Source organism: Passer montanus, unplaced genomic scaffold (assembly GCF_014805655.1).
Source record: "Passer montanus isolate IOZ18808 unplaced genomic scaffold, ASM1480565v1 scaffold123, whole genome shotgun sequence".
Classification (NCBI taxonomy): Eukaryota; Metazoa; Chordata; class Aves; order Passeriformes; family Passeridae; genus Passer; species Passer montanus.
Genome location: NW_024359056.1, coordinates 503,281 through 515,282, shown reverse-complemented (window position 1 = coordinate 515,282; position 12,002 = coordinate 503,281). Strand labels below are relative to the sequence as shown.

The following is a 12,002-nucleotide window of genomic DNA, read 5'->3' as shown; positions in this document are numbered from 1 at the left end:
ATTTGCATAAGCCCTCTGTGATTGGTTGTCGCCCGTCACGTGCGCGCGGGCCGTTGAATGAATTCATTTAATCATTTTATTTTTTCCTCCCGCACCAAAGCGGTGCTGCGGCCCAACGGCCCGCGATCTCTCCGCCGCGTCAAAGAGTCCCTCCTGTCCCCGCCAAGCCCCGCGGACCCCCGGGGCAGAGCAGCGCTGAGGGGCCGCCCCCACGACCCGCCCTGCCTGCGGTGCTGCGGGGACCGGGGTGGCTGCGGCGGGCGCCGGGGATGGGCGAAGGGGCGGGGGCGCGGAGGGATCCGCGGGGGCGTGGCGCGGTTTGAAAGCGTGAGGCGGGCCGGGCGCGGGCCCAGGTGAGGGCGGCCGGGCAGGGGCGGGAGCGCTCGGGATACCGGGGGGATACCGGGGGGATACCGGGGGGATACCGGGGGTACCGAGATTACCGAGGGGTGCCGGGTGTGCCCGGGGTGCGAGTGCCCACGGCCGGTACCGAGCGGGGAGCCCCGCGCTGGGAGCTTCCCCTCCTCGGCCGGTGGCTGTGCCTGGAGCCATCGGCCTCCGCTGGGCCTGAGAGCAGAAAAAGGGGAAATAAGAAAGAAAAAGGTTGCCCAGACGTTGTAAAGCGGATCGATTTCGGTAATTTTGATTCTAAAAGTGTTCGCAGAAGCGGAGTTTCAGAGTCACGGTGTTGAGTTGTACATCATTAGCTAAAGAAACTAACTGCAAAAATCTGTAACCTTTTAAAGTGTCTATTCAAAAGCTAGCGGGAGTTCAAAAATACATTTTACTAGTGTTGTTTCTTCCGCTGATTTCTTTCTAAGACTTGTATGCTCTTTCTGCTGCTGCTAATTAGTGTTATTAAAAGTAGTATTAAGCTGCTGATATCTGTTGTAACACTTGGAGCAAAACGGCCGCAGTGTGATTGTGATTTTTGCATTTTATAATTTTATACACGTATCTTATGTTAATGTCAGTTTGACAGAGTGACATCACAGCCCTGTGGCTCCTTACCCTGAGCCACTCCTGTGCACGTTTATGATGCAGGTTTTCATTGCTCTGTGTTTTTCTTTCTGCTCCCTGCCCCTTGTGTCCTTTCCCTGCAGGTTTTTGGGGATAAATTTCCCTTCCCACCCCACTATTAAACACCTTGTCCAGGAAAAATGTGGATTTGGGAGAAGCTGGAGTGTGGTACTGAGCACTTGCTCTTAGCAAGTAATAATATATTTTTTCTTTTTAATAGGAATCTGTAATTAAAGCAGCAAAGGCTGAGTGGATGTTCCTTCAAATAATTCCCAAACAATGTTCAGAGGATCTAAATCTCCCCTGAAAGCTAAAGAAAATGAGAGTGGTTGTCCTGAGCAGAAGGAAGAGGCCTCTTTCCCTCTGCCAAGAGCCCGGAGGAGCTGCAAAGTGACCAAATCCAAAGGCATCAGGCCATCCAAGAAGGAGAATTTCACTGATGGGAACCAGACCCGGTCACCCAAGGGTGCCCCGAAGTGCCCCAGGGAGGGTCTGTGCCACCCCCCGGGGGCTGGCGTGGGCTGGCAGCTCCCTGGGGGCCCTGGGGCCCTCAGGGGGGATGTGCCCAGCGAGCCCCCCCTGCCCCTGCACACCAGGGAGGCTTTGCCCAGCAGCCCAGCTGTTCCCTTGGGACACGACTTCTCCACCCCTGAGAGGGACAGAGCGGAGGGAAAACCTGATTTGGGACTGTGTGAACAGAGGAGAACGCCTGAGGGCTTTGGGGCTGTGATCAGTGCCGAGTGTGGGACCGCTCGGGAGAGTTGTGCAACACGACCCACGGGTGAGCCTGGCGTGACAAACGACTTGTGTCCTCCTCAGAGGGGCTCCTCCAGCTCCTGTAGTCCAAGCTCATTCCAAAAGCTCTGATTTAGGGCAGGTTGAGGTGATCAGAGCTTGGGTGTGCCCAGGAGCACACTCTGAGAGGCTCTTGCTGCAACATCTTTATGGGACATCCCACCTAGGGGATAGGGCATCCTTTATAGGGCATCCCACCTGTGGGATAGGACATCCTTGATAGGGCATCCCACATAGGGGACAGGACATCCTTGATAGGGCATCCCACCTAGGGGATAGGACATCCTTTATAGGGCATCCCACATATGGGAGAGGACATTCTTGATAGGACATCCCACATAGGGGATAGGGCATCCTTGATAGGACATCCCACCTATGGGATAATTACACCATTTAACTGCAAGGTTCTGTCCTACTTGGTTCAAGGCTCCCTGTTTGTCTCTCTGCAGTTAATCAAGGGAATTGCAAGACAAATTCTGCGAGTGTTGGTGCACACTAACAAACAATTGAAAAGCTGAAAGGCAGACTTGGTTTGTGATTATTTGATGTGCTCAGGGAGGTTTCTTGGGCTGAGCAGGTAATTTTGGGTCTTAGAATAAGTAGCATTAATTAACCTTAAAAAAGACAAAATTACCATTTTAAAGCTTTAGGTATTACAAAACATTTTTGTGGTTTTGTGCTTTGTTTTTCTTTTTAACCTCTCTTCTTGTCCCCTTTTCAGGGACATCCCCAAGCTCACTAAAATTTAGGAGAAGATCAACCATTGGCTTGAGGGGCTCACCAGAAAACAACACCCTGATCCGGTACCTGGCCCAGCAGAGGAGCAGCAGGCAGAAGGAAGCTTTCACCCAGGTGAGATCCTTCCCAAAGATCTCACGGGGAGTCCCACTCCCTCCAGGAGCCCCCTGTGCTGGGAGAAGGGGAGGTGAGCCTTGGCAAGAATCAGCAACAGGGATAACATGGCATTCATGTGCTGCTGTCCCAGGACAAGGGGGTGTTCCAGCTTTTGTTTACACTGTGTGGAGGCTGGGATTTCTTCTCCATGTTGAGCTTGCTGATAAATTTTAATTTTTGTTACCTTCCTGTGTTTGCTGCACTTGGTTTTTGGGTAATTAAAATGTTGCTGGTTCCAAGTGAAGTCAATTTCAAGGGTGAGTGACTTGGTTAATCAGATTTGTTCATAATTTGAGTTATCCTGGGCCGTCAGAAAGCAAATTCTAGACTAGAGGAGCAGATTAAATGCAATAAAATGTACCAGACTTGTGGTAAAGTTCCTCTTTTCCTTATTTTTCTTTACAGCTATAATTGCAGCCAGATTAAATGCTAGATTCTTTGTATTTTATGTCCATGTGTGAATACAGAACATTAAAGCTGCAATGTGGGGGAAGAAATGCCTGATGGGATTAATTTTGTTTTGGCAGATCTGTCCTTTCAAACCTGCAAGTGTGAGGTCTCTGAAGGACAAGATCGACGCTTTCCAAGCCTCCTTTGAGTCCCTGCAGGAAGCTGAGGGGGAGGCTGGGCTCTCCCACCTGGGGGAGCCTTCCCAGCAAGGAGGTTCCTGTAAGTTGATTAAATGTCCTGGTCAGTGATTTACCTCAAATATCAGCTCTTCCCTTAGGCTCGAAGTATGAAACTAGAAATACTTCTTTATAAAACAAAATATTCTTCCTTTATTAGGCTTGGCACAGGTGTTTGTGCTTGGTTTGAGGTTTGTTTAAACATCTTATTGCACCCTGATTAGTGGTTTCTCTGAAAACTCATCTTTTTGGGTCTCTTTCCTTAGTTTTAGTTCCTAGATCTGTACTCTTTGATGGATTTCTCACTGGGCATTAATGTCTTTGCACTTTTTTTTTGTGAAACAGAGAATGGTTTTCATTTTACTTCTCTGTTTTTGTGGTCTTAATAACATTTATATGAAAAGAATCACTTATTTTGTTTTGAAGGTTGATAATGTTATCTTCAAAGTAGATTTAAAAAAAGTGTTCTTCTCCCTGCCTAGAACATTTCCTGACTCTTTGCACCTCTTGATGGAGAAACACAAAAAGAGGATTCATTGAAAAACCTGAAGTTTGTCTTTGTGATATATTTGGGTTCTGTTTTATTTTTAATTGATGCAGCTCAGAACAAAGCACCTTTTAAAAAAGAGCCAGACCTGGAGCAGTGGAGTGAAAAGTTCGTGTTGGGCAACAGAGGAGCTGCTTTGAAAGAAAACTTAAAAGAAAATGGGAGCAAGAGCAGCAGGAGTGAGCTGAGGATCTGCAGCATCCTGTCCCCACAACGAGCTGTGACTGTCACCAGCCCTGCTGCTGCTGCAAAGGTGCTTTGAACTGGGGAGAAACCTCTAAGTTAGACATTAAAATAGACAAAATCTTCATTTGCCATGTCTAATCCTATAAGCATTTAATTAATTAAGCATTTTCTAAGCATTTCCCTGGGTGTTTTGGGAAAACAAGTTCAGCTGAAATAGTGGATGATGGAGAAAACTCTGAAATCCTTGTCTGTGGGATTAAAACCCTCCACAGTTTGTGCTGTTGTAAAAATCCTGTAACTCTTTCTTTAGGAGTGGGTTTATGAGCAGCAAAATCCTGTTAAATCCTTGGACACTGCTGTGACTGGAGATACCCTGGAAGCTGGCCATGGTAAGAGGATTCAGCACTGTTACAATCTTTGTTAAATGCTCTTTAGGAAATAAAAATACTGCACTATTTGTCAGGAAGTGTTTCAGCTGACATTTGTCATCTTGCCTACAATTTAGGATGCAGTAGAAACCTGATGTAACTTTTCATTCATGCAGTGCTCCTTTAGTATGTTTTATAAATTTCTGAAAATAGCAAATGTACATGTGGCACAAAAGAGCCAGAATTTACAGACTGGTGGATTTCTGTGGGGTGTTTCTGCACAGGATCTGTGGAGCTGTGTGTGCTTTTGTACTCATGCTTTTAGTACTAAAGTTGTGTCACTTTTCCTTCAACCCTTCAGTGTCACAGCTGCGTGCTTGCCCTGAAGCTGCCAGCTGTGGGCACAGTGATGCTGCCTCAGAGCTCAGCACGAGGAAGGCTGGGGCTGTGGAAGCTGTGAGCCTGGCACTGCTGGGTGCCAGCCAAGGCCCTGGGAGCACTCCCAGCAGTGACCTCTCCCAGAGCAGCTCCCTGCTGAGATCCATCCTGAAGAAAACCCCAGCCAGGGAGCCCCCAGCCAGCCCCAGGGCTGATGCAGTGCTTGCACTGAGGATGAGCTTACAGGTGCTTTGGTGACTGATTGCTGTGGCTTGGGAATGATTGGGAAATGATTTCATGCTGCTTGGTCATCGTGGGAGCTTAGCTTGGAGCCCTCATGTTGGGAGAGGATCAGGGGTGACCCAGCTGCACCTTCAGGACCCGAGGGGGTGACAGGGAAACCAGACTTTACAAAGGTCTGGAGTGCCAGGAATGGCTTCAGACTGACAGAGGGCAGGGTTGTGTGGGATGTTGGGAAGGAATTGTTCCCTGGGAGGGTGGGCTGGGGGATGGAATTCCCAGAGCAGCTGTGGCTGCCCCTGGATCCTTGGAAGTGTCCCTGGCCAGGGCTTGGAGCACCCTGGGACAGTGGGAGGTGTCCCTGCCCATGGCAGGGGTGCCACTGGATCATTTTAAGCTCCCTTCCCACCTGAACCATTCCATGACTCCATGAAATGAATGTTTTTGAGTTTTATTCATGCAGCAAACAAGGAGGTTTGGTTAAACAAAAGGACTGATTTTTAAATGCTTAGAGGATAATATTTTAATTATTTTTTATTAAACTATATCTCTTAAATTTGACAGGAATACTTAAACAGTGACATTGACAGAGGAGGAGATGAACCTGCTGCAGTCTCTAATTGTGTAAAAGCCCCTGAAACACTGCAAACAGGTCAGATTCTCTTTCTAAGAAAAAAATCCTTGGCTTTCTTTATTTCTTTTTAAAATAAGTGAAATATTGTGTGGGATGATAAGGTTTTTGCCTCTTTTCTGAGTCTGGTAATTGGTGTTAATCACCACTGAATGACCTCCTGCTGATGACATGGAAAACAAGATTGCCAAGGGAAGGCATGTCTATCCAAAAAAATGAATCCCACCCCAAAACTTCAGAAAGCCTTGAACACCTTAATAGAATCCTTGATTTTTCAAGGAGTCTTAGACTTTTCAACTGGAACTTGGGGAACAGGAGTCATTTTTAGTCTGTTTCTTCCTTGATTTCTTAATAAATCCAGAGTGCAAATCCTGGCTGGCCTTACAGGCCATGTGAGGGTGGTGGTTTGTGGATAGTTTGGGTGGTGATTTTTAGGAGAATATTTAAATCTCTTGCAAAGCCTTTGCTCTGTGCAGTTCCCCTTCACTCAGCTGTTTATTTCCTTTCATTCCAACAGAGAGACCTGACAGTCAGAGCTCCAAAACACCAAAGAAGAAAAAAGTGACTTTTGGGGAAGTTCTGAGCCCCGAAATCTTTGACCAGAGCCTGCCTGCCAACACCCCCTTACGCAGAGGAGCCTCCCCAGGGTGTCCCCAAGGGCAGAGCCCCTGGGCAAGGCCAGGCCTCTCCCAGGAGCCTTTGCCCCTCCTGGATTTTGGTTGGGATGATGTGAGTTTGTTGGTCTCTATTCCCTGTCAGTGGCCAATCCTTGGTTCATTTCCCCCCCAGCCTGCTGGGTTTTGCAAACTAACTGCTGAAATATAAAAGTAGAGTCTGCTTGAAGTTAAAGAATCACACTGACACGCCTGCTGGGTTTTGCAAACTAACTGCTGAAATATAAAAGCAGAGTGCTTGGAGTTCAAGAATCACACTGACAAGTTGAGTTTTTAGGGATTCTGAACAGCCCTTTGGCCTGGGGAGCTGTTTTAGAAGGTCTCTGCACCTTGAAATGTTTCCCCCTTCACTTTTTCTTATATTTTGCTGCTGTGTTTCTTTTTGCCACACAGAGCAAAGATGTTTTCTTTAAGGAAACAAAATATTGCCACTTTGTCTACAACATTGATGGACAAGGTCCATCAAATATCTGCTGTAATTTTTTGCTAAGAAATGTCATTTTTTGTTTGAAGGAAGGTGTTGAGCCTCTCCCAGAATTCCTGGAAGGTGCTGTTGCTGCAGAAGCCCCTTCACCTGTTGAAATTGCAGAAGGTAACCCCAGCTTGTGTTTTTATCAGTAGATAATGAATCTTTTAGAACCTGAAAACTGAGAGTTGAGGGCTTTGGTTTCTTTTTCTGTTTGTACTTCTTCAATATAGGGGATATATTTCAATTGTGCTAAAACTTAAATGCTAGCATTTAAATTGAAAGATTTTCTTCTGAAATTCCTTGCAGTGTTTACCTGAGCTTTAGGTTAACTGGATCTTTTTTAAACTTGTGATATCTTTCTGTGGAAATTTAAATTTTACTGCTTAAAGTAATTTTATTTTTAGAATCTTGATTCTGATCCTGTAATTCTGATGACTTTTAAACAGCAACCCAACAACAAAAGAATTGAAAGTGGGCTGTGCATATTTATTTATGAAAGCTTTGGATGCTCTAATTACTGCTACCAAATCCTCCCAAGTTGAGTTTTCCTCTATTTTGTAAAGCAAGGTAGAATTTTTATCTTGCCATGTTTGATAGTCCTCAAGATTTAGTTTCTGCTCAAGACTAAGGTGGCTGAAGTGCCTAATATCAGAAATGTAGACAATTTCCTCAAAATGGGATTAACTTGCATTTAATCTAAAAATCCTCTTTTTCCTTTACAGTACCAGAGACTGACAAACCTGACGTGGTAACAACTCATTCTTCTACTAAAAGGAAGGTGAGTTTCCTTGGTGATCAAATTTATTTTGTTTATTTGAACTTCTTCAGGCAGAATTGTTCTTTTATCCCTCTTGATGCTTTAAAAAGTTTTTCCAGCCTCAGGTAGGAGGATTATCTATATCCAGGTATATGGAAATACCTCCTGTTAGGGCCTTGAGGAAATGAGATTTATCAGTGAAAGTGATTTTCCAGTTATTAAAAATACAGCCTGATACTTTAAATTGACAATTTCTATTGAACTTTCCAGGAGCTTTTCCAAAGAATCTGACAAAATGTCAGATGTTTGGCTGCTGGAATTTCAAGGCACAGGATAGATTGTACAAGAAGTGCTTTCAGACTTCAGTGTTGGACAGCTCTGGTGGGAGGGGAAGGCAGACTATAGAGGAATATAAAAAAAGTAACCCATTTTCTTAAAAGAAATAACTGAAGATGAAAATTTGCTGTATTTTCATGATAATACAAACAGGACTGGATTGTACTGTGGGAAATGAGTCTGTAATATTTAAGTTCCAGTTGTGCCAACCCCTAATGAGGTGATGAGAGATTCATTCCATTTGATTCTTGTGCCTGCTGGGCTCTGGTGGGTTTCTCTAAGCAGCAGGTGCCCCCAAGCCCCCCAAATCCTGTTCCTCAGCAGTGCAGGGCCGTGGCACAGGACACTGATCAGAGCAGCTCGGGAGCCACAAACACTGATAACGACAAAGACACGAAAAATCCAAGGAGGAGCAAGATTCAGAGACAGAAGAATCCAACCACAGCTGCTCCCAGGAAGACCCAGGTGAGTGGCAGCCACTGCAGTTGCTGAATTCTGCTTTTATTTTTATTTTTTTCTTTCTCCATGTGTCTTACCAGGATTATTTTGATCTTCCTGTTGCTGCCAGTCTTTTCTTCTTCATCCCCATCTTGTTTTCCTGCATTTCCTGCCCCATCCCTTTTCCTTACTGACTTGAGGGCTTGAATTCTTGTAGGGCCAAAAGGAACTTTTTGGAGAGAAGTGTTTGTGTGTCACTTTTCAGACTTGAGGGCCAACAAATGAGTTTGTGGTTCTTCCCTTACCAAGTTCTTGCAGAGCCATGTTAGGATAGTAATTCTTTTTTGCTTTTGAGTTTCTAGATTATTCTGTAGCTGGCAGAAGAAGTGGAATCTTCCTTTTAGGGGAAACAGTTGTCATCAAAATACAGTAATGGGGTCACTTACTGAAAAATATTATAGAGGATGATTAAAATTTCACTGTGCTTTGTTCTCCTTCTCAGTCTTTTCAGAAAAGAACCCACCTAAGCTATGGGAAAAGAAGAAAGAAAAAGGTCAAGAAATCTTTGTATGGGGAAAGAGAAATGGCTTCTAAGAAACCCCTTCTCAGCCCTATCCCCGAAATCCCAGAGGTTTTCTCTTCTGTGTCATCTCCAAACTCACCAAAGGCAGATGCACTTCCAACAGGTAATTTGGCTTTTACTTTTGTTTTGCTTTGCTCTTTCTATTCCTTTATTTCAACAATTACACAAAAAAAAAATTATTTTTAATTGCTTCTGTAATAGCGTTTTGCTTTGCTCTTTCTATTCCTTTATTTCAACAATTACACAAAAAAAAATAAAATTTAATTGCTTCTGCAATAGGAGAGTCTGGAGGATCTAATAAATTAATAATGTCCAACTGATAAATTCAGTTCTTGTTGGACTCCAGTGTAAATCTGACAAAAAATCCACCTCTTTACTTTGGGTACTGCTATTTTCAGAGTCTTTAAGCTGGTATGAAGAGTGAAGGGATGTGTAGAGCTTTCTGTTGGGTTTGATCCCCACTGTTCATGTGGGATGGTTATTTTTATATAGGTAAATAAGTATAATAAGTCAAATAATCTATACACAAAGTAAATTACCATGCAGCTTTTCTTGTAAAGCACAGGAGATGTTATAACTCGGCCAATTAACCCCATGTTTGCTCTTGTTCAGAGGGTGCAAGTCTAAATTACCATGCAGCTTTTCTTGTAAAGCACAGGAGATGTTGTAACTCGGCCAATTAACCACGTTTGCTCTTGTTCAGAGGGTGCAAGTGTGGGTGCTCCCACCAGCAGGGATGCCTGCAGGGCCACTGCCCAGGAGCCCCAGGCGGGAAGGACGCGTGGCAGGGGGCTCTGTGCAGCTGCTGTGTGCCCAGGGCCTGGGCTCCTGCAGGAGGCAGCGGCCACCAGCTCTGGGCCTGGAGACCCTGGGGTGCCAGCGAGCCTGGAGGCTGCTCCTGAGGTAACTGTGGCCTGAGGGAGCACACAGTGGTGTCTGGGGCTGATAAAGCTGGGGGCCAGGGGGCCTGGAGGCTGCTCCTGAGGTAACTGTGGCCTGCGGGAGCCCACAGTGCTGTCTGGGGCTGATAAAGCTGGGGGCCAGGGGGCCTGGAGGCTGCTCCTGAGGTAACTGCTGGCCTGAGGGAGCGCCCAGTGGTGTCTGGGGGTGCTAAAGCTGGGGACCAGGGGGCCTGGAGGCCATGGAATCTCCGTCCTTGGAAGGAGGGGTTGGGGATTCAGAACTCAGCTGAGCCTCTGAGCAGGCTGGGCCCGTGGCAGGGATGGTCTTTAAGGTCTCTTCATCCCTGGCCATTCCAGCATTCTCTGCTTCCCAAGCAGCCTAAGTTTGGCCTGCAGGATTCCCTGTCAGGTGTTGGGCTTTTGGAGACTCAGGAGCCAGTTCAGCTTTTGGAGAACAGGAGCCAGTTCAGCTGTTTGAAACCAGTTTTTTATGGATTACCTCTTGCCTATATTTAAAAAAATCAAGGATTTTTTTTTTATCTCCCCAGTTTTCAAATGCTGTGCCAGATGCAGAAGGTGATTTGGATACATCTTATTTTCAGCAAGGTGAAGAGACTCCATGTGAAAAAGAAGCAAAAGAAAGCAGTTCCTTGATAGAAAAGGAAGAATTACAAGGAAATCTCCTAACTGGGCTGGAAATTCTGGAACAACAGGATGTGCAGGAGGGTGCCCAGAGAGCCAAGTGTCCTCTAAAGGATTCTGTCAGAGGTGATCCAGCAAGGAGAAGAAGAAGGAGCAGTGCCTTCTACTTCCCTCCTGTTGAAAACTTGGAAACAGCTGGGGCTGGTCTTGCAGTTTGCTCTTACAACGTGGAAGAGGTTTTGTCAGCCCCCCAGGCCGAGGAGGGGTCCCTGCAGGCCTGCAGGAGGAGCAGTGCCAGCGCCGAGGTCAGGGTCAGGCGCAGCATGAGGCTGAGCAGGGCTGCAGCAGCGAAGGGACTTGCATGGATTCAGCTCCCCAGTGAGCTTCCCCTCCCAGCTGCTCCCAAAGGCAGGAGAAGCATCAGCACATCCATCCTGGCAGCAACTGAGAATATTCACCACAGGGAGCAAAACCTCCTCCCCTTCCCAGCCCCAGGGAAGGAGAATGAGGGCTCTGCTCCTCTTGCTGCTGGTCCTGGCAGGAGGTGGAAGAGGAGAAGCCTCTGTGAAGCCACAGCTCAAGGAATGCCCTGGGCTCCCACCCAGAGAAGGAGAAGCACAAATTCTTTGTGTGGGAAGGACAGGAGTGACCAAAAACACTCAGAAGCAGCAGAAACTCTTGAGCTAAGATTGAAAGATGTTTCAGGCATCTCTGATTTTCTGAAGTGAAGGTGCTTCTTGGAGCCTCGTGTTGTCTCTCAAGTGCAGTTTTCTTGTATTTCCTCATTTATTTTCCTATTCATTTTCTGGATAACTTAGAACTCATTTTTCTTGTCTTGATGCCTAAGATGCTTGAAGATCTGAACTGTGTGGCAGACTGGCTCAGAGCATTGGTCTGGTACAGTTATGGCAGGTAATGAAGAGTATTAAAAAGCTCTTCTCCCTGATAAATGTGGGTTTGTCTTTGGCAGTTAAACCACAGTCAGATGTGTCCCTCCAGCTACAATTGCTCCAAGGGTTTGTTTCCCATGTGTGTGACCATTCCCTATAAATTGCTGTTGAAATCTGAATATATTTTCATCTAGATGGCAAAAATACAGTAAAAAGAGATTGTCTGCAATGAATAAAGGAATCACTTCCTCCTCTTTCCTTTCAAGAAGTGGGGAGCCTGTTTCTATCTTCTGAAAAGGCTTTGGCCATGAGCAGAGGTGTTGTTCCTTAGAGTAAGATTTAGTGTTAAGAGTTCATGAACAGTGCTCTGATGGAAAGGGTGGTCATTAAAGAAAAAAAAAAGCTTTTACATCTTTATTTGTATAAAATTCATCTGACAAATGAAATTGGCTGAGAGAAGTATTCCTCACCAGGACCATTAAAGAAAAAAAAAAGCTTTTACATCTTTATTTGTATAAAATTCATCTGACAAATGAAATTGGCTGAGGGGAGAGAAGTATTCCTCACCAGGATGGCTGTGCTTCATTTCCAGCCGTTCCCAGCCCTGTGTGTGTCCTGAGTCCATC

The 12,002-nt window shown here is 45.8% G+C and overlaps 1 protein-coding gene across 7 annotated transcripts; it reads left to right on the top strand.

Annotated features, from left to right (window-relative positions):
- Positions 1-36: 36 nt before the first annotated feature.
- On the top strand, positions 37-11,762 carry CDCA2 (cell division cycle associated 2). Of its 7 annotated transcripts, none has more exons than XM_039698402.1 (15): positions 37-230; positions 1,241-1,801; positions 2,537-2,667; positions 3,237-3,378; positions 3,936-4,135; positions 4,379-4,457; positions 4,798-5,060; positions 5,619-5,706; positions 6,203-6,414; positions 6,873-6,951; positions 7,551-7,606; positions 8,243-8,386; positions 8,871-9,045; positions 9,646-9,845; positions 10,393-11,762. In XM_039698402.1, the coding sequence occupies exons 2-15, from the start codon at positions 1,300-1,302 to the stop codon at positions 11,212-11,214; spliced, it is 3,093 nt and encodes a 1,030-aa protein (XP_039554336.1). In that variant the 5' UTR covers positions 37-230; positions 1,241-1,299; the 3' UTR covers positions 11,215-11,762. The 7 variants fall into 7 exon arrangements, with proteins under 7 accessions (XP_039554336.1, XP_039554339.1, XP_039554335.1 ...); XM_039698405.1 differs by having other exon boundaries at positions 37-247; XM_039698401.1 differs by having other exon boundaries at positions 37-353.
- Positions 11,763-12,002: the final 240 nt, after the last annotated feature.

Coding starts and splice junctions, on each gene's coding strand:
- CDCA2 (XM_039698402.1), top strand. CDS start 1,300: ATGTTCAGAGGATCTAAATCTCCCCTGAAAGCTAAAGAAAATGAGAGT. Junction 5,061..5,618: donor CACTGAGGATGAGCTTACAG/GTGCTTTGGTGA, acceptor TAAATTTGACAG/GAATACTTAAACAGTGACAT. Junction 6,952..7,550: donor ACCTGTTGAAATTGCAGAAG/GTAACCCCAGCT, acceptor TTTCCTTTACAG/TACCAGAGACTGACAAACCT.